We start from the raw sequence: 22337 nt of genomic DNA, 5'->3' as shown, positions 1-22337 counted from the left end.
CCGTGAAACTAGAGCACATAAGCGGTTCTAAAAGGAAACAGTGACACTATATATAGAGCAGTCACAGGGCCGCTACCCCATAATTCAAGCGCCGTACTTTGAGCACGGCGCGGCATTGGACAGTGTTTCGTTGAATCGCGCACTGTAAAGACATGAAACCTAATAAAGCAATTGAAAATGGTATTCTGCTACCTAGCTTTGCGCAGGAAAAGCGCCTGTAGTGACAGTAATTAGAAAAAACAGTCAGAGAGGCTGAGAGAGAAAAGAACTGAATTTCCCTTCCTGAAATCGGCTCGGCATCACAAGATGCGGGACTCTTGCTCCTATCTATTTACGAGCACGCTCCTGACGTCCTGCAGAAAGGTAGGGCTCTTCTATTAGTATTAATGAGGTCGCTGAGTGGCTGATGAGGACCCGTCCCGGCCGCCTCTCTTCATGAGCGCGCGGAATGCGAGTTTACGCTTCCACTGTGTGCTCTCGAGTGATCGAGCCACTCCTTCCAAGTGGCCGGGCGAGAACAAAGCGTTTCGATGCGCGCGTGGGTACTTAGCAGGACGTGAGCCCAGCCCCGCATACAATTCCTGTTGCCACGTGGGCGACGCCACAGCGGAAAAAGTGAGTGTCGCGTCGCCTTCCATATATAGTAGTCGATGTGAGAAAGAAGAAAATGTGGCGCAAACTAGACGGGGACGACGAAAACAAGGTAGCTCTCGCTCTATGCAAAGTACCGCAGCATGTATCAAAAATCATCATATTATCTGATTCGATGGCAGTTATATCGGCGTTAACTTCCTCTTCGGACTCTCCATTGTACCGCACACTATTATTTTTTGTTCCCAGGCACGTGAAGGAGGTACGCTTGTCTTGGGTCCCTGGCCATACGGACATCAGGGGCAACGAGCAAGCGGACCATTTAGCTAATCTCGCCGTCACAGCTCCCATTCAATTCGGAATTCCTAATCTGGCTCTATTTGCATCTGCGAGACTAAGACGATATTGGCATTTAGACGCCACCCGTTCCGATTCACTCTTATCATTTGAAGAGTTCCAACATTTAAAGTACGGGTGGAATGTTCATTTTTGTGGCTCTCGGCAATGCGAGGTGACCTTCACCGAGCTGCGCTGCAGGGTTCCAAGGCTGAATTTCTATCTGTTCAGATCGGAACTTTCACCTACAGAACTATGTGTGCGGTGCCAGGTCCCCGAAACAATCGATCATTTTTTCCTCGACTGTCGCCGTTTCTCAACAGCTAGACAACTGTTTTTGAAGGAGCCGATTGAGCGGTTGGGGTTGACTTTATCGATAACACTTATATTATCTATTGGCGCATCAAAGCTGGGATTTGCAAGAAGGGATATATATAATTGCATTCAAAATTTTCTCTCTGCCTCAGGTCGTTTGAACTGCTAAGCGGTGCTGATTAATGGGTAATTCGGGTTTCATTCACATCTAAGTTTCCTTTTTCCAGAAATAAGCATTTTGAAGTCCCACGTTTTTAACCGGTTTAGCCCTGGCCAATCCCCCCTTGTGGGTACGTGCCAAAAAATTTGAGGACATCATCATCATTATCAACAAGGTAACGCATATACAGGCGCTTACCTTGTTTTCTTCCTCCCCGTCTAGTTTGGACCACGTTTTTTTCTTTCTTAAAGTATGTACCGACTAGCTCAGCAAAAAGTTTTGTTAACCGATGTTGGAAGTTCTAGCTCATCGCGGCGGATGCACACATAAAAAAAAGGAACAGCGCGAATTTAAAATTGGTGTTCTCTTCGCGAGGGTTCTTGAATGACGCCAAAAAATGATGGTCACATGTTCACATTAGTTGTAAGATTAGTTGTTGTGTGGTGGTCGTTCTAAATCGATGCAGATTCTGGCAGTCTGTCTGCTGTTGGGAAGCAGCAGCAGCGCGACCTCCTCCCGCGCGGAGCGCGTGTTCGCCCAGTTGAAAGCGCTGCGCGAATGCGAGCAGAAAGCAGTCTTCGACGTGGAGGGAAACGATACTGGTAAGTCATCACTGTGCCTAGCATGCCGACACTGTAGGGGTTGTGTTCCACTGATAAATAGCAAGGGCGGTCATTTTGTGGGTATCGAGACTGCTTTGCAAGGATGAACTGTGCAAGAAATCCGAGCATTCACATGCTCAGTTGGATAAAACAAGGAAAAGCATCGCGAAATTAAAAAACAACAAATTAAGCGTGATCTCAGGAGTAAATGTCGCACTTGTTTCCCGCTAAAACAATGGTTTTCCTAGACTTCGATAGAAACATACTTACACCTCGGCAGTACCGCGACTATTTTATATATATAGGGCTTTTTGTTTAAGTTCAGCATATTCGGCAAGTATATTCAGTGGTCCGGTGTAGATTTAGTGCAATGATGTTTATATTAAAGGGAAGCTTTCTGCCTCTAATTGATGCTGTCTGCACGGGAAAACGCACTGCATGAAAGCCAGCTTTTTCTGACGGTGATGAAAATTGTAAGTGAAGTATAGAAAAAGTAAAACGCAGTCTTACCTGCGAAGCTTGATGAATATTCGTCAGGCCCCCTCCGCAGTAGGCATATGCGCAGTGATATTCCGTCCTTGAGAGAAAACATTATATTTTTAGGTTCAGAAATCCTCTAATTTTATTAACTTTTCCCTACAGGTTTCTCAAGAATTCCCTACAAATTTTCCTGCGTTCTCTTTTTTGCAGCTAATAGATTTTTATGTGGTTTCATGTTTGGTTTCGGGCGTTAGCCAGCCCCACCTATGTCTGCTTCGCGTAGCCATCCGGGTACAGACGCCCTTCAAAGAATGAGTTTCAGCGTGCACTAAATTTGACATCTTTGTTCAGCGGCATTTGACTATGCATTCGACGTACTGTATCACAAAGCATACATTGCGTGTTAACGTATAAGTTGAATCCGCCCGCATGAGAAAGAATAGAATGATAGATTGGTAACGGCGGTACTTTAGCTCAGTGCCTGGAGAGCTGATGCCATATCTTATTGACCGCACGTGGAGTAAGGCGCACCCGAAATACTTTTTGTGCATTTCGCAGGAATACATGCGAACAGCTCCAGCGTCTTCAGCTGCCGCTGCCTCACGATTTACTGGCTCTTTCTCTTGGAGTATTCTTTTCTCGGTGGTACCTCCTGTTATAAGAACTGGATTAGAAACGCTCTCGGGTGTTTGTGGCTTGAGCGAACATGACAGCGGATATCTGAACGTGAATCGGATGAAGTGATAAAGGAACTGTTCAAGATAAAACAAAGTAATAATTGATACGATTTCCGGTACACTGACAATAATTTCACTTTTTACTCCACGAATCCTAAAACTCCATACATTTATCAAAGATTCCCTTTTTCTTTTTTGGCCACACTTACAACCGAAAATTCCCCGAAAAAGAGAAAATTCCCAGCGCGGAACATCACTGCTAATGCGCAGCACGCTTGCGGAGGTGGCGCAGACGTGCGACATGGCGACGTATATAGGCCTAACGCTATCTTTCGAGGTGAACGTCGACGACTTTTACCCACACAGATGGACGTACAGTGAGAATGTTGTTACTCTGCATGCCGTAAGCCGAAGGACATTAGCCCTAACGTCACATTTAGAGGTTTAGGACGTCAAGCCTAACCGACCAGATTTAGGGGAAATCGAGTTATTGATCAATTCGCTCTCACGCTACAAACGTGTAGCCTCCTGGTTAGCTCAGTTGGTAGAGTGACTGCTCCGGTTAAGCGGTGGTCCCGGGTTCGAATCCTGGACCAGGACCAATTTTTCTTCAACTGCGAAGTTTCAGAGAAAGCTGTTTAGCTTTCCTTTGCAGCCGGATGGCTGCATTTAGGTGGATGTCAAACTTTCCTTTGACGTCAGACCTAACGTCACATTTTGAAATTTAGCACCTTCAACCAACGCACACTCGAAAAAGTACTCACTTTACGCCAAGCAGCAGGTACGGAATATTAGGCCTACGGACTGCACAATAGAGAGTTGCTATGGGTATTTTCGAAAATCGGTCCGTACCTCCAAAGGTGCCCATACTCGCAGCGTGGTATTGGCCAACCAAGGAATCCATCACGGGAAGGCGTTCAAGACGGAGGCCGGGGGGGGGATTTTTTTTTCAATGATTTCTTTGCGCACTTGTATGAAGATTTTTTAACTCCACAAACGTGTAAATTAATTGTTTTCGTGGCTTCTTTTCGAATTATAAACTAACCGACGCACGCTAGTCCGCCGCTTGCACAGCCGCCGCATAATGGTCCTGCGCAGATTTACGACATTCACTTTTGTATTTGCAGAAGTTGCGGACGCACATAGAGAAAATGTACTCTCAATAAAGCTCTTTATTTTTCGGTTTTCGCTTTTTTATGTAGAATTACAGTTAATCAAGGAAGAATCGAAAACAGTGTGAGTAGTTGATTTTATGGCACCAAGCGTAAAAATCTGCAGAAATTCAGACAATAGCCTAGTAATGGATTGCTTTTATTTTTGATTTTTAAATTTATTGTTTAAATTTTTCTCTTCTTTATTTCCGCTATTTGTCGCCAGGGACCTCTACTTTGCCAATTATGTATTGTTTTGAGCAGATGCAAAGCATAGTCCAGGGTTGGACTGTTTTCGCTTTTTTTATTCGTACTTCCAACCTTCTTTCGGCACAGTTTTAGTCTGGTATTCGTGTTTTGCAGGACGTGTAAAAGATGTGTGTTTTTGATTTCTTCAGATCATTTTTGTTAAATTATTATTTTTCTTAATTCTTAGGGTTTTCAAAATTTCGGTAAGCGATTACCTAATTTAGGCTTTTATGTCAACAAAATGTGTTGCTTCCGCCTGTTATGCATTTTTGTTGTAATGGAGAGCATTACACGACTTGGTCATTTTCGCTATTTTTTTGTTTTATTTGTGTTTAGAACGTTCTTTTGTGGGCTTTTTTTTGGTCTTCGGTTTTGGAGGGAGATGTATAGGATGCGTATTTTTGATTCCGTCCTGACATGACATGACAAAGACTTTATTATATCGCCTGCAGTAGGCATCCCGTTGCCGGGATACCTACACGTGGCCTAACGTCGGTCCTGTCTGGACCCTCGACTCGTCAGCGTCCTCGCTACTCGCCCCTGGGCTAGTCGCCGTTACCCCGAGGGGTGGCTGACGCCTCGCAGCTTTCACTCGGCCGCTGTCTTTCGAGGGCCTCCAGGATCTGCTGGACGGCCAGGAGTTGGTCTTCCTTCTTATAGCTCCACGCCGCGTCTTGAAGCCACGGCGGCAGATCATGTTTCTGCAATTTTTATTTTTCTGTATTTCCATTGTTCAAAATTACGTTCGACGAATTATCTCCATCTAGGCTATTATAACAAATAAATGTGTTACTTCTGCGAGTTCTGCATTACGGTGGAAGTGCGGGGCGTTACACGGTCCTGGCTGTAGGGGTACTTGGCAGAGAATGCTTCGCATTAGGAGAGCTCTAATAAATATGCTATCGTGTCCTCCACTCGCACTCAGATGCCTGCGGCTGGGAGTTTGATGGCTGGCAATGCTGGCCGCCGACACCTCCTGGAACTGTGGCCAGGGCACCTTGCCCAAGTCTTCTTCCAGGTGACACCAACTCTTCAGGTCAGTTGCCGGGGTGGCGCAGTTCTAGAGCGCTCTTTGTAATCATAACTGGGCTGCAAGTTTTCGTAGCAGTTAAAGGCGACCCAGAAGATAACGTTATGTGCTTCTGCGTTTCATTCTTTTGCCGGTTCTTTGTACCCTTTGTTGACGCTACAGGGGAACGAAGAAAATTTTGGACGCTGGCATTACAGCTTTGGAAGTTCCCCATTTTTCGAACAAAATAACTGAACACGGTATGATTTGAAAGGATGACACTCGAATGGTGAAGTATGCTGCGAAAGGGTAACTGCCAAGGGTAATGATGTGTGCGTATTAGTCACCGTCTACTATAGCGGCTCTGTAATGAACGAAGAGGGGCAATATGACTGCCCTTTTCATTCCTGTCACACCTCGTTTGGAGCGAAAGCACCTTCACTGTCCCGTAGGAGGCAGGGGAATTAATGCCTGTTTTCACCATGCTCCTTACGCTAGTTAAGGGTGGCATGCAACAGGGTCGTCCCTCAAGGAACCAAGATCCTGCTTTTCATTCAATGAGATCGCATGTCGCTCTCCATATGGAACAGGAGGGTGACGCTTCGTATCCCCATACCCGTACTCAAATAAGGTGGGGGAGGCAAAGTACGCAGATGTACCCATTAAAACAACAGGTACAAAGGTCACTACGGGCTGATCTATGCATAAAGTAGCGCCACCGCGTCCAGGCTTAATGCTATAGCGACCACCTTTCAAATGAAATCCGAGAATAAAAAGTAAGGAAAATCATCTTACAAAGTTCATATTTTACGCAGTAGTCGGGGTGAAAGCGACTGCCAATGTTCACTGAGATTTATATTGTTACACGGTAACATGACCATGTGTGGTGAGGATAAAGATGTATTTAGAAAATGTACACTGTAAGCGACGGATAGAGAGGCCCTTCGTGGCTCGCATCCTGTCTACTCCATGTCCGAGAGTTCTCCTCATTCTCTTCTTGCAGCCGCGGTTACCTCTGAGCTTAAGGGGCATGGTAACACGTATCCACATAGAGAGAGATTGGCCATACCTCGGGTCCAATATGCTCGGCGGGGTAGCTTGCACTATTTCCTGGACCTAATTTTCGCAGAAAGCTGCTGAAGGTCCACGAAAATATAAAAACAGAAAACATCAAAAGTGATGATACCTTGTGGGATGCGGCTTGATGTAGTCCCAGGAAATAATAAATTGGTGTTGTTTTAACTCTGTTTACGTTTTGTTATGGAGTCGTGGCACGCATACATTTCTCAGTCCAGGTACTGTGATAAACTGTAATCACTGTTAATGGTACTCTAGTCGGTGAACGCAACAAAATGTCGTTACTTAATACTTAAAAAGTAAACGTTCGTAGAGGAGACAGCGGCTTAGATGTGTCCATATATGCATCGTACGAGTGAAACTCAGTTTGAATTTGTGTGCTTGAGAGACCGTGTGCACCTTTTGCTGGTGAATGAGTGCGCGAGTGATTTTTTTTTGCCTACAAACGTGTTGTCGCAGTGTTATGATTTAGTGCTCCCCATAATAAAATTGTTTCACGTCACGTCACATTCTTAACTCATCCGCCTATTTTTTTAAAAAGAATTGCGGATCTTGCACTAGTTGTGCAACGCTGGAGAAACAGCAGAGCTGGTGTCCTCACTCCCTTCGTCGAAGACCCGGCTGTTGCACCTCGCATGGATTTCAGAACTTCCCGCTGAAAGATCTCTATGACTGGCCGGTCCGGATCACTTTGCCGGCAGGCTTTCACATCTCTTCCAAATTGGACCGTGAGCACGCGCTAGAACCCGCGGCAAACGGCTTCACGAACTCACCGTCTGTGCTCCCCCCTTAAGGCGTGAACGCACGTGAACTGGCGAGGAGAACAGTACGCGAGAGATCACGCTATGAACGCATATAAAAGCCGGTTTTATAAGGCGAGGGATCCAGGTTAGATTGCGACCACGGGAGGCGTTTTTTCCCATGGTTTGTCTTCTCGTTTCATGCGGCGGCGGTCTTTTACTTGTTTTCTGTTGTGCTTAATTTTGGAGTTCGGTTATCGTTTTTCTTTTGTTCTTTTAAGTTGTTTCAAACGTCCCAAAGCTATTTGTGAATTTGCCTTCCCGTCTCGTAATGAGGCGGTCTTGGAAGGCGAGATGGAAATGTTTTCTCATGCTATGGGTGCATAAATCTGTTTTTTGGTTAATTTAATTTATTACGCTTCAAAATTAATTAAATCATCTGACTGTAATTGTTGTTGAAATTTCTATGTGGGCTTTTTGATGCCTGCCAACACAACCTTGTTTTTTTCTAATTGGCTGCACATGTCGTTGTTCCCTGACGCTGGTAACGCCATACCCCTCGGCTAATAATTAGTATCTTCACTGATGTCGTTGTATGGCAATACGCCGTGCAGGAAAGCCAAATTTTTATGACTTTGATGATGAATGATCGTGTGTTAAGGAAAAGAAAAAAAAAACGCGTCATGGGCAGGAATCAAACCACAGAGATGTTGCTTGCCACAGAGATGTTGCGCTCAGCTTTCATTGCTTTGTTGCGGCGACAGGCCGGCTGCCCTGCTAGAGAGCTATTTCTTCATTCGTGATTTTATTCCTGACTATTCTGTTATATCGCAAGATTTCTTTTAGATGCAGAGCATCTCATTCACTCGCCTTGTCCCTCCGGCGTCGTCGTCGTCGGCGTTGTCCGCCCCTCCCCCATTCTCCTCACCGCGCCAGCTGCGCTCTCCGCCGCTCACCCCCTCTTCTCTCCGATAGCGAACACTCTCTCGCGAGGGGCATTGGATTGGATTCGATTGGATTGGCTTGGATTGGCTTGGCTTGGCTTGGCTTGGCTTGGCTTGGCTTGGCTTGGCTTGGATTGGATTTGGATTGGATTAAAGTGGATTGTGTTGGATTGTGTTGTGTCATAGCCGCGGCACGTTGCGTCATAGCCGCGGCAGACGCGCTGGAGCCGGCGCATGTGCAGCACTCTCTCTTCCGCGGTTTCCTCTCCTTCGGGCGCGCTGCGCATGTAACCGGTGTGCCGTTCTCCGGCGAAGCAATATCCACGGTTGGCTCAGACACCTAGAGTCCACGCCGCTTTACAAGTACGCCAACGTCGTCATCGACTGGGACTGGCTTACGCAGTACCCTCAACGTTATGCGCGCTATAAAACGCGGTCCCTTCGCCGCTCCGCCTATGCGTCGCATCTACACAGGGGTTCACGCGAGGGGAGGTGTGAGTTTTTTATTGTCTCATTCTTTTTCTGTTTCTTCGTTCTGTTTTTTCTTTAAAATAAGTCTGGTCACCGTCTAATCCTTACAGGCAGCTTCTTGGCCGATCCCCCACGTGGGTATTGCGCCATGATTCAAGGGTGTCACCAACCAACCAATCAACCAACCAATCAACCATTCAACCAACCAACCAACCTGGGTCCCTCGCGTTTGGGGTTTCACATCTTGAGGTTTTACACCTCAAACCAGTACCCACTCAAAACATTGTTCACTAAACGTCACGCAGCAGGTGCGGGATTGGCGGCGTGCACCCCAAACCCAAATGTTAGGCCTACAGAGTGCACACCCGAGAGTTACAGCGGCTATTCTAGAAAAGTGTTGTGTACCTCCAGAGTAGCCCATACTCGCAGTGTGAGATTGGCCCATCAAAGAATTCATAACAAGAAAGCTTCGCGTTCAACCATCTTTGTCGTTAGGTGGAGGGCTTCCCGACTTTGGGGGGAGGCCCAGGGGTTGTTACGATGCCGGTTCCACAGCGTAAAGGTTCGATTCCCGGGACTTCGCTACCCCCATTTTTTGTTGATGCGCGCTCTCACGGGGTCATGGGCTTCTTGCCTCCTCGCTACTTTTCCCCACACTTCTTGGCCTAGCATTTTCACCGTCTCCACTTCGCCGATGGTGATATTTTTCTGGTAACGCTCCGTGGCGGAACTAAAAGCTTCCACAACTCCGCAGTTAAAGCTGTTCAAAATTTTGGCGGTGCAGTCGAATTCAAGTGTGGAGTGTTATCGTTCTCTCATTACAAGTGATATTTTGCGCTTGTGTTTGCGGCTCTTGCTGTTCTTGACATCGGCGCAGCTCTGGCAGCGTTCGAGTGCTTCTCCAACGGCTCCTGGGACGGTGACAGAGCGAACTACAGCGCTTGTACCACCTCACCGCCTCAGGTGAGCTTGTTGAGCAACATAAGAAAGCTACATTCAAGAATTAGCCCTTGCCCACATTGCGCTGTTTACGACTGAGACAAGGTCATGTCAAAAAGCGCCAACATCGTTTCTTTAAACGCACAACAAAGTGCTAAATTGCCGTCCACGATTGCACTTTCGACAAAAAAAAGGCAAATTTCCTGGTTACCCTTTCATTGAGTCGCACCGTGAAATAGCTGCAATTACCAGTGTCATCGGTTCAATCCCCCACCCATGATAATTTTATCACCTGGCGTACATGAAAACAAAAAAATAAATAAAATTAAACGGGGCAACGAAAATACCTTCGCTGCAAGTACTTTGTTGCTTGGATATATACCCGATTCCCGATACATACATTAATTAGCCGGTATAGCCCTACAACGAGAGAGAAGGGTTTTTATATTACCTCACTTATACATGGCTCGTCTAGCGGTCATCTGCTTCGAACATAATCTGCGCATGATTTGCCATTGTTCTAACATTGACCGCCCACGGCGACCTGCCGACTGACCTCGCGTTGCGCTAGTTTTCAGGGGATGAAAAAAATCTCTTTCGTAGAAACTTACTTGAGCTTGAAGGTTCTACCAAAACTCGTCTAGTACTCGTTTCACAATTCGAGTTGTCGACTGATACGCTGTCATGATAATATTTACACGGCGTATCGAAGACAAGTTTCATTGCCGGACGCTAAAAGCAATCCTCCAGGTAGGGTGCAGTTGAATCCATTGGCATGATCGATAATCCGTCCGTCCTATTGCGTATCTGGTCACTCCTTCAGTAGACCGCAAAAGTACATGCAACACCCAGGTTCAGTGAACGCGATGCTAATCGCATGATTGGGTTGGGATGAACGCGCATTGACACACCTTATCCCTAAGTTGCCCCATATTTTCACTCTTCGCTGGCCACAGAGGATAGCGGTGGATCTTATCGGGTGTGCTATATAGATTGGCTCGGGTGTGGATGTGTGGCTACCTAGTTCAAAACGTCGTTTTGAACATTGGGGTGCTTCTCAAAGAGAGGCGGGGGAACCTAAAAAGTCTTGGGTTTCGTGTTTCAGGATCCAGAATTGAACCTTCTACGGAGCATAGCGCAGCAAATCAGCGAGTATACTCCTTGGGAGCAGAGCTCGGTGCTTGGTGAAAACTGGATGTGGCGGGAAAAAATAGACCATTTCAAGGACTGCCTCGACCGAGTACTGCTGAGGCCGCTGCCTGAGCTTGGTGAGCTCGCTCACATATTTCATGGCTCTTCTGGTGAATAATTTGGAGCATGCTCACGCGATGTTGTCGCTAATTAATATCCTACTCCAGGAGGGAACGAGTCGATGTGCCCGCGAACGTGGGACGGCTGGAACTGTTGGGATGACACGCCTTCGGGGCACACTGTGTACGCGCCTTGTCCGCAGTTCGTAGCTGGATTTCTTTCGTCCAGTGAGTGATGATCTTTCATGCTGAATGTATGTACGCAAAACCATTTTATTGAGATACTCTCTGCATGAAGCGAAGCCCTGCGTTAGGCCCAATTTTTTTTCGAAATTTGAACGTAAACTTCTTAGCACACGCGTCGGTACACAGGCCTCATTCTCTCGCTCACTCGCTAAAGTGGGCTGGGAAGGGAATGTGACGGATGGAGGGAGCCGTGTTCTGAGCAGGTTGATTAAAGCGTTGCATGCACGCTACCCGCGTAGTAGCCGTGATTGCGGTAACGCCGCAGCCGCTCACGTAGACCGGGAGCCATCCGGAAATGTAAGCTTAAAGGGGCTACCAGCTACGCCTGGGCTGAGCTGCCCATGAAGGAGATAGATGACTGAACCATTGTTTAGCGACACTTTTCGTAGTGCCGCGCCCCCGTTACAGGAAGTCGCCAGAGGCGCAACTCCGGCTACTGGTGCATGTACTGTTGAATGCACCGAAAAAATGGTACTAAAGTTTTTAAACGCTCTTTCATGTGGTTTCATGTAGTACATACGGAAAACAGCAGATTTTTAAGTAAACGTAATTTTCTTGCTAAGCCTAAAACAACGACATATAAATGCAACCGCCATAACTGGCCTCCTTTGAGCTAGAGTGTTTTGTGAAAAATTATAGACAAGAAAAATGACGTGTTACGGGCACGTAAGACGAAGGTTAGCATGTGTAGTTAGAGCCTGGTTGACTGATTTGCCCAGGTGCCCATAAAGCTAGGTTGAAGCAATTTGTTTATAATCCCATTCGTGGCTGCACTGTGAGGCTTGTCCCATGTAATTGAACACTTAAATGTTTACTGATAATCTAGAGCCCCATATTACCTGCAAACGTCAGCCGAAGAAACAAAACACTGCGGGTGTTCGCTGTCATTGCACAAACTAACCCAATGGCGTCACCATAAGATTGCAATGAAATCCTGTGCTATTTCAGAAATTAGGACTTTGATTTTAACTTATTTCGTCGTCTATAACGACTTCTTGGGTATTCGCTCGCAAAGCGCGTAAGTTAGACGTGCTACTAATGTGCTAAACGTAGCCTCCTGGATTTGTCCAGGTCGCCACAACCGACGTCTGAGGAATCGGTGAGAAAAACGGCTTGGGGGTAAAAACTATTCAGAGGCATTTTTTCAAAGTGAAAATATTGTTACGTGGCGGCAGGACAGAGCTGACACGAACCATGGTAGATGATGAAGGCGAACAATCTATTTACATTATATACAAGCGGCGAAGACATAGTGCACGTAGGCTGCATACCAGCCACCTCTTCATCGTCGTCGTCGCCCCGTTGTCGTGGGTGGTGGGCTTTGGCCCCATGGGGCATTGTCTGCAATGGCCGTAATAACATGTTTAATTTCACCTAACAATATAGAAAAGGGGCAAGGGGTACTGGGCCTAAAATTTGTAGGTTAATGAGAAGGTGCTTGCTACTGTAGGTAGTGTTTTTTTACAGCACTGTATTTTCTTGCGCAAAAAAATATGGCCGCAGTATTTTTAATGTAAGAATATTACTTCCTTGTTAGACTATACTGTATCACTTGACTGCAACTCCAATATTATGTGTATTTTTTGTAAATATGGCATTCATATTCCAATTTGTGAATAGATGAGAGGTGTACTCATTGTTGTTCTTAGTGTTCGTTCTTCTTAGGGTCATCTATTTTGTCTTTGGTTTTTATCAATCATTCCCTGTATTATGCTGGGTGTTTATTCGCTGATATTGTGTTCTAGTGTTACTTACTATTTATTCATTTTTTACGACCATCAGGGGAGGTGCTGTCCGCGATATTTACCAGGGGACCGCCCAGTGCCTCTGTACTCATTGACGTTTCATGTTCATGCATTGCAAATAAAATTCAATTCAATTCAATCCAAACATGTGCCGCCACATTGAAACGGCGAGTTTCTGGAAAGAAAAAAAGTGCGCGTGTAGCAGAATGCCTTTGACAATTAGTTTTTTCCCCCACACGCAGGACAAGCTCACAAGGTCTGCACGTCTAATGGAACTTGGTTTCGTCACCCGATAACCGGGCACATATGGTCAAACTATACGGCCTGCGTAGACACTCAAGACTTGGAGGTTAGTCTCATGAAGTTCAACATTAATTTGGCAATAAAAGCCACCTTCCTAAACACGTAACAGTTAATTTTTAGACTTTCCAAACTATGTCATCTTCCATTGCATACTTAATTACCATCGAAATAAGGTATATATCGTAGAACTGTGAAAAAGGGTGGGATATTCACGGGTATGAATTCATCCGAAAAATCGAGACTGTGGGTGCTTCTGGAAATGCGACTTTGTTTCACTTACGGCTTGCGTGTTGCAAACAAAAATAAACGCAATAGAATCAAATTTACGTTAAAGCTCGCCTTCGAAAGTACTACTAGATTTTATGGCTTCAGAAATTGTGGTGACTTCGTTAAAGAGAACGCACGGCTTGCGAGATTTTCTTGAGCATATGTTTTTCTTATACAGAAATGACCCAAAGTGAATATTTTTGAACACTTTGCTCCCTTTGAGCTCACAAAGAGTTGGTATCAAGAGCAAAAGTAGGATCAAATATTTGGGATGACTTCGCAACAGGCAGCCGCAACAAGCAGGCGCAACAGGATGACTTCGCAACAGGCAGCACTATAAATATATTGCGCTTCGATTCCGAAGCCGGTGGTACTATAACTTATATTGAGAGAAAAAAAACAACAAAAAAAACATGCAAATAAAACTTGATGTGCGAAAATTCCTCACACTTTTTGTATTGATCAATTATTGTGCTGAAGTTTAACCGTTCTTTTTTGGGAGCTGAATGAACTCGGTGTGATAGCAGATTACGCAAATTATTCTCTACAACATTTGTTGCCACAGAAATGAACAACTGTTAAATATGAGTACTAAAGAAAACAAAACAAGGAGAAACCAGAGATGGTTTCGTCGCCCAGCCTTTGCGCGGGTGGTTTTTAAAAAAGCTACAGCCCACATCGACATATTTTGCAGCCGTCTATGTTCCTGTCTGATAACATACACTGATTAAAAATGTCGTTGTCCTACGCTATCGCACCCTAGCTGAGCACAATGTAGCGACTACGACACAGTGTTCAAAGTATAAAGTTGGACGTGTTTATTTTTCTGCTTGTTAAAGTAATTGTTAGCTAATTTCAGTGTTTAATTAGAATCACAAAAGTTAGGGATATGCGTGAAACATACTGTTATTTGAAAAAAAGTATGGGTAGCGTTTGTACTCTATGACCTTAGGTTCATGTTTGTTTCGGTTGTATTGCGGATCCAGTATCTTTTTCAGGTTAATAATGATTCCTTCCTTCGTTTCCTTCACATGCAAACGTCGTTTTGTTTCAGTTTCGGAACCTGGTGAACGCATTGTACGTCACAGGGTATTCAGTATCATTGGTCGCACTGCTGGTGTCGCTGTTCATATTTTCCTACTTCAGGTGAGTGTTCATTTCCTTGTTTATTTCTCTTAGCCACATGAGAATAAGAGGCTCGTGATAAGGGTCATCAGAGAAAGGCCGAAACAGTTAACGGCGATAAAGCAGAGAGGAAGCTTTTTATTACCTGCTTCAAGCGCGAAAACCTATAGGCATAGGTAAGAATTAAAAAAATAACAAAGCTAGATTCCTTGGGATTACCGGAGCTTCGGAACTAATAAATTCTGGTCTTATAGTGACCACACACACATTACACTGAAAGAAGTTTCATTCTCTGAACGTGTTTTAGCCCTCACATCTTGCTCACAGTCTAGATTTAAACGTCGTATTCACGCTCACTTTTAGTGTACCATGGACCCTAATCATCCATCGATGGCACTGGACACTCGAAGGAGTCATGTACCATTCAGATAATTTTCCTCTTTTCATAAATTTGTCGGTCTTAAAATAGCGCCCAGGAGAAACAGAAAGCCACATTACCTTGGAACGACTTTTCAACACTTCAGGAAAACATAAAAAGAAAGCTCAACGGAAGAATGCTAAAGAAGTTGTAGCATGGTTTTGCAAGTGTTTGCAAACAGAAATAGTGGAGTGGAGCAGCCTATCTTTCATCGCTCTCGCAGCAGTACAAGTTTAAATTATGCCTATGAGCTTATACGGCAGTATCGGCAACTGAGAATCAACCGAACAATGTCGTGAAACATTTCAACGTAAGTGGCTGAGCCGGCCATAATTTTAGAGATGGCGACTCGAGCGCAGCGCGCTGAATTCCTTACATTAAACAGAAAGACTAAAAAAACACACAAGGACAAAATGATGCAAAACATGTGTTAGTTCACCTTATAACATAGTGCTGTTAAGTGCAGATTTTGGTGAAATACTAATATTTAGTACTGATGCCTTAAAAAGAACACGAGTAAAAAAGGCAGTCGTTTTCGTTAAGAACGAATTTACGTTCCGTGGAATCGACCACTACCCGCCACTTGTGAAACCATTCCCTAATAACTTAACATACTGGATATCATGACAATTGTACAAACGGTTTTCGCACACCCTTGTTCTATCTTGTGCTTGTCTGCCCTCCGTGACTTTTCGACATCGCCGTGGTCGGCGATTTATCGATTTGTTTGAGATTGTAGAGATGCATTCAGTACCCTTTTTTGCCGTTCTGGTCGGCAGAACATCGTTCGCAATCTCTATGGTTTGCAACTTGAGGACATTTTCGTTTTTACAATTGTTCAGTTGAATGAATAGCCGACAAAAATACTTTAAAATATAAATCTTCCGCAAAAATGAATGTACGACACACCATTTTACTTTCAAATGATAGTGTATTTTTCGTCCTTTCTTCCCTTCGGAGTGTAACAATAGTGTACAGTAGCTATTCATTTTCCAAGCTAGACACTGATCGGTACACTTAAAAGTCTTAAAGCAGTCTGCAAACACCTACGTGGAGCATTTCGTGCTTTTTGAGTTTGCGCAAAATTTTTTTTGCGATTTTCATGTGTCCCACAGGACAATTTACGTTGTTATGAAGGGTACTATAGTGTATTAAAGCTGATACGTCTTCCTAAGAAACTTTCACTTCACTGTTCCCAAAAAATCATGCTACTCCGGAGGCAAAAAGGGGTATACTTTGCACACAAACATGTGACTCTAGGATAAAGCATTAAAGTATGAAGGCGTTGGGAAAATGTGAAGAGCCTCTTTTTATAAAACCCAAAATGCTTCAGATAGCTCTGCGGCCTGGCCTCACCTGGCCTCACCTGCGGCCTGGCCTGGCCTCACGCTGTAGATAAGTGCCTTTAAAAAAAGAAGAAATGTTTTATTCATTACGCTGCTCGACAACGGATGCGATAGTCGGGAGGTAATTTGATTTCATGTAATTTGGTAATTGAGGATCGAGAAATGCGGAGACGAGTAAAGATGTGAGCATGTTTTGTGTATTTTTACAAATAATCATAGCGGATTCATGTACATAATATCAGATTTAGTTTGCAGAAAAAGATTCATAAAGAAACTAATACCGCCAAAGAAGGCTGTTTTGGGAGTTGTAAATAGTTATGTGACCATTTTACGCAGCAAATCGGAACAGAACGACTATAAATTGCTTCAAATACGCTACTACACTTACTTGCAGGTTCTAGTAGACGTTTTTATAGAACGTAAACAGTTTTAAGATATCTGTGTTTTGTCTCGACTACTCTAATAATTAGTTTCAGTAAATAACTTCGAGGTATAGTTTTTAATGTTGGTAAACCAAATACGTACACGCATAGAGCAACGTGAACGCAAATGCAATTTTTCCGGCTGTATGACAAACTAGGATACATTTCAAGCAAAAATTTATAGTCACTCACCAATGCCTAACGTAGTCTCATACAATACATAGACTTTTCTGAGACCAAGAACTCTTCACAACGCGGTCGCATCACGAAAGCGTGGATTCTGCGTTAACTCAAAGTACCTCGTTTACAATTTTGGACTGCATCTGAGGTACAAGAAAAAAAGGATACTAGACTCTTCCAGTGTCATATTTAAACTCAGATAGATTTGAATAAGTGCAGTTCGGCTGCTTAATGTTCCGAAAATGGTATGACGTTCTGAGGCAATGACACAAGAGAGGAATGTTTTGTAGAACCTACACAGAAAAACACCCGATTTTTTCGGGAAGTCATATTGCAGTTCCAAGAAAATGACACGAGGGTCATATATTGGCAAATATGTCTTTAGAATTCACGAAAGCAGCATCAATTAGGTTTTACAGCAATGAAATACACAGTTGAATTACTCAGTCGATGTTGTGGAGGTGGTTTTTGCAGCAAACGAATTATAGGGCGCATATCGGATAATGAGCGAAAACATGCTACCTTTACTAAATCCGGGCATACGGCACATAAATCATAATAACGCGTGTAATTTCGGGCGTTTAGCCGTGTAAATAACCAGAATAAATGGTTTCAACGTTGTTCAAATACGGTAGAGCCCGTTTTTACGACTTTCTCGGGACCGTGAAAAAGCATTTCAAAATGCGAGCGTCGTAAAATCTAAACAACGACAATTACGTTTATAAATACAGTTTCGTGTGACGGATTTCAATGTAAACTACAAATAAACTTCTATGTAAACTACAAACCAATGCTTTACAGGGCTCGGAAAACCCAATTAGTACAAAAATATCAGCGAAAAAAATAATGCAGTGCAGGTGCCAATCACGCTGTAATAATTCAAACCTCGCACGCAGTCCACTGCCACGATCCCCTACAACCAGTGCGGGTCATGGCATACACGATCCCGGGAAACACACGTGGAAGCCTAACCCCGTCACCGTAGGAGAAGGATAAATATCTTTAATGTTGGCAAAATGTGCATGGAGTCTTCAGGAAATGAAGTCCTCAGTCTAGGACCGCATATGTCTTGCCAGCCGCTACAGCCCGCTCCACCAGCCGAAGCTGTTCGCACATGCGTGAGCTGGACAGGGCGCGCCTCCTGAGCTCAGGAGAGCAAAGGATTTGGTTTGGCGAGAGGGAGAGGGGGGCATCCACCAACCATGTAGAAAAGAGTGCAGTCTGCTCCGCAGAAGGGGCTGCTAGGGGGGTAATTTGTTCCGAGTAGTGGCACACCATTTTAGGGTAAGGAAAGGTGTTTGTTTGCAAGGCACGGTAGCGGTGTGCCTGCTCGATAGATAGGTGTCCCGGTAAGGAAGGGGGGGGGGGGGGAGGGTGCGTCGGGCCAGGCGTAGATGTTAGATAATTTCTGTGTATGTTAGGAGGAGAGTAAAGCGCGAGACACATGCATGACGGAGCCGTCCGATGCCACGACTAGCCGCACGTTTGAATTTGAGACATATGCTCCGGTGCGGGCGTGCGATGCGTCATGGGCGTCGCCCGTCCACTGTTTTCGCTTTATGGTTGCCTTCCTGTTTAGGCGCTCTCCGGCCGATTTATATATGTGCAAGTGAAATCAGAGCAGGAAAAGAAAACATTGTCAACTTGAAGTAAAAATGAATATTTTATACCCTGCTTCGTTTAAGAATATTTTATACCCTGAATACGTTACACCCTGCTTCATGTATGTTCAGTATAGCGGTGTGGGTCTGTTTAGCACTGACGATTCCGGTCGCCGATGCTGTTGGCACCGCTGGCAACATGTGTCTACCAGCTATCTGTATTGTTGCTGTTCATGCATGACACCTGCCGCGTTATCTCTTTTTTCTGTACTACTTTCAGCTTTTTGTGATCGCCATCTTCGCGCAGCCATGAGCCGTCTAACCCACTAAGAAAAACCACTTCCAAAAAATGTATAGCAAGCAAAAAAATGCTTCTTCCTTCACAGAAGCGAGTCGGCGGAGACCGCGCGAGCGCACACCGTGCTGCTTCCCTCAAAATACCCTGAACTGCCACTAGAGCCTCACTGTTGCTTCGAAAGAAGCTTTTACAGTGACGCAATTATGGCGATACCTTCGTGCTGTCATTGGCTGCGGCCGTACTACGGTCGCAACGATCGTACGATTGTATCTGGCTCGCCAGTCGCACGCCACGAGGCTCGTACGACTAGCACACGACGCGTAAACCAGTCCTGAACGACCGTCGTACCGATCAGTCGCATGCCAATCGTCTGCTCTGGTCGTGCACGTGTCTCGCGCTTGAATCTCTTCGAGGCGGGGTTTTCTTCGCTCCTCCTGCGGCGTGTCATTTCTCGCACGAGTTCGTGCGCCATCTTGTTCCCTTTCCTTCCCAGATGGGCTGGAGTCCATATGATCTGAATCTGTCGCTGCGCGGGGTGACGGAGTAGCTTTGCGCGGGCTGCAGCGTGAATCGTTCCGGCATGGAAGTACCGGCAGGCTTGGGGGCTGTCCGTTACTACAGTAGTATCCTCGGTAGAGCAGATGACAAGGGCGACTGCCGCCTCTTCAGCATTAGCTGGTAAGAGTGTTTTGCCAGAGGCAGTGACACCCTGTCCTTCTTGGGCCCGGCTTACTGCCAAGACGAACGCTGTATAGGAGGGGTATGCTGCCGTGTCTGTGAAGACCGCGTCAGCATCTTGACTGTACTGTCGTGAGATGTCCCCGCGTGAGCCTTACACCGTTCACTGTGGTGTTCAGGGTGCATGTTACGCGGTAAGGTTGTACTTTCATGAGCTCTTGAGTAGGTAGGGGGAGGGACTCTATAAGTGGGCCGTTGTAGCCCGGTGTATTTATTCCCTATTCTGAAAGGACCCGGCGGTCCGCCTTGGTGACAGAAAGCCGTTGCTATTGCTGTAAGAGATGTCCTTCAACTAGTTCAGGCTACGTATTCAGGATACTGATTTGAAGGAGTAGCATGGTCGATGTGTTTGTGAGAAGGCACAGTGCGCGCTTGTGTGATCTTCCGGTTATGGTATTGGCGTTTTCTTCTTTGTGCTTATTGAGTAGAGCACATGAGACTGTGTACTTGACGCGGGAAATAATGAAGGCGTACACGAGATATAGCGCCGCATTCTCCTCAAAGACGCGTTGTTCGTGATCGTTCGGAGCAGCATATAGGACACGTGGTCCGTACCGTGCTTTAGCCGAGTTATGAGGGTGAAGTTCCGTTTACTGCCTGGAAGATCATCCCAAGCATCTCGATTTGCGGAGTTGGGCGAATAGTGTAGCCTTTGAGGTGTATTTCGACCGGCAACCAAAGTAGCCTAGCTGGCGATTCACCGCTGAGTAGGAGAAATGAGCCCTTGCGCGTTGCCTCCGCGACCTCTGCGCAACAAGAGGAGACGCCAACGAGGCGAGGAGGAAAGCGATTGTGCAGAAGAGTGGGTTGCTGCTTGAGGGGAGGGAAACGAAATATGAGACGGAGAAAAAAGCTCTGCCGGACAGAGCCGATTCAGTGGGCTTAAGGTCCACAGAACAGGCCCACAGCGCTTTCATTTCGTCCGCCGGTCAGTTACTCGCTGCGCGTCGCTCGCCGGATAACGCGGGTGAAGCAATAAATCGCGTTGGAAAACCAAGGTTTTAATGCTCATTTTCTACGGGGACTTTGCCGGGAGTCGATATGTTTGTCGTGAAACCCGGGGACCTTACCGGGGTTCCACTGTACTTACCCTGGTATTCTGAATTCCTCCTAGACTCGGGCCTCCAATGGAGGATAAACTTGGAAGCGATGTTCGCATCCAAAAGCATTTCAGCATTCTCCACTCGACCGAGTCGAGGAGACGCGTGTAATGTTGGAGATACTCGGAATTAGTCTCTTGTGAAATCCTTTTGTTTGCGAAAAGGATGACAGTAAATGGTACTCATTTATATATGGCAGAGTAAAAATTTGCAGGAACACATGTACCTGTTGCGCCATGAACATGTGATGTTGAAGTTTCATCTATGGAAACTATTCGATAGCACACTTGCTTTCTACGATTTTCGTTAACACGCTGGCAGCAATCTGCACCACGGGTTATTGACATGCACAAAAACTAACGAACAGCTTTATCTATTCCTTTCCTATAATAGTTATGCCTAAGCTGTTCAAAGTTTTCATTATAACGAACACTAGTCTTTGTGAAACTGGAATGAATTTACGCAGACCACAACTTGCGTGTGATATCCTCTAAAACTAACTGCTTAAAGCGGAAGATTATCTTGCAGCTTTCAGCCACTGGAGTTTGAAGTTGTAAGTTCGAAGTTGCAAAGGAAAAACTTTGGGGTTCAGTGGGCGTACGCAACAAACCCTTCATAATATTTTGTTCATTTTCGTTTTTATTAGAGAATATCGCGAGTGTCGTGAGCTTTATGCACAGCTTGTGGCAGACGAATAGTTATAGGAGTCGCCATATAAAGAGAGGCAGAATCAGTCGCCTCGTCGATTCCCCCATCCCGCCACACCGAAAATTTCGACCGGGGTCGCGGCCCCTCCCGGCTCCCCCTTGCTTATGCTCGTGCCTTGACGATATACGGCCCGCTGAGGATTTGCAATAGAAATTACTCTTCTTACAGGTCACTCCGCTGCAGGCGAATCACAATCCATAAAAACCTCTTCACGTCGTTCATCATCAATAATTTGTGTTGGATACTGTGGTACATCCACGTCATTGCTCAACCCCTGGTGATAGAAGAGAATCCGGTAAGAATCACCGATAAACATGCGGCTCACATTCACGAGTACCTACCAAGTGAGGGCCTGCATCACCCTCCATTTTGTTTCTTCCCTTTGCAGACATGGTGTCAAGTTCTGCACGTAGTGACGCAGTACTTCCTCCTGTGCAACTACCTGTGGATGTTCTGCGAAGGCCTTTACCTTCACACGCTTCTTGTGCTTGCATTCATCGCGGAGAACAAGATACTAAAGTGGTTTCTGCTCGTGGGTTGGGGTGCGTGGTTAACTTCATGGCCTCAGCGTGTAATCGTTTGTTAGTACAAGTTGAATCATTACTAGGCAACTCAAGGTTTTTTAAAGCCTACACAATGCGGCATGTAAGTAGGGCTTGCGGAATTCAATGTTTACAGCTTCAATTTATGCAGCAGAAGGTTTTGTACTGAGTCAACGTGCCTGGTATACATAACCATTCTTCGCAGATGAAAAGTTCTGTTGCATGTTGATCATGTCTAGAATAATGCAGCTGAGTTAGCACAAACTGTGGCTCCTCCAATATGGATAGTGAATCACAAAACGTGTCT

At 45.4% G+C, this 22337-nt stretch overlaps 1 protein-coding gene across 1 annotated transcript in view; it reads left to right on the top strand.

Annotated features, from left to right (window-relative positions):
- LOC144169258 (calcitonin gene-related peptide type 1 receptor-like) overlaps window positions 1-22337 on the top strand; it is a 130214-nt gene that overhangs the window by 94282 nt on the left and 13595 nt on the right. The window contains exons 3-11 of the mRNA XM_077698321.1: window positions 1869-2004; window positions 5487-5597; window positions 9680-9765; window positions 10847-11009; window positions 11100-11219; window positions 13225-13331; window positions 14607-14698; window positions 21657-21783; window positions 21877-22030. Of these exons, the coding sequence (XP_077554447.1) occupies window positions 1869-2004; window positions 5487-5597; window positions 9680-9765; window positions 10847-11009; window positions 11100-11219; window positions 13225-13331; window positions 14607-14698; window positions 21657-21783; window positions 21877-22030 (1096 nt within the window). The remainder of the gene's footprint in view (window positions 1-1868; window positions 2005-5486; window positions 5598-9679; window positions 9766-10846; window positions 11010-11099; window positions 11220-13224; window positions 13332-14606; window positions 14699-21656; window positions 21784-21876; window positions 22031-22337) is intronic.

Source organism: Haemaphysalis longicornis, unplaced genomic scaffold (genome assembly GCF_048455015.1).
Source record: "Haemaphysalis longicornis isolate Haplotype H1 unplaced genomic scaffold, Haemaphysalis longicornis Haplotype H1 scaffold_2, whole genome shotgun sequence".
Classification (NCBI taxonomy): Eukaryota; Metazoa; Arthropoda; class Arachnida; order Ixodida; family Ixodidae; genus Haemaphysalis; species Haemaphysalis longicornis.
The sequence above is the reverse complement of the archived record's forward strand: the minus strand, read 5'-3'. Positions and strand labels throughout refer to the sequence as shown.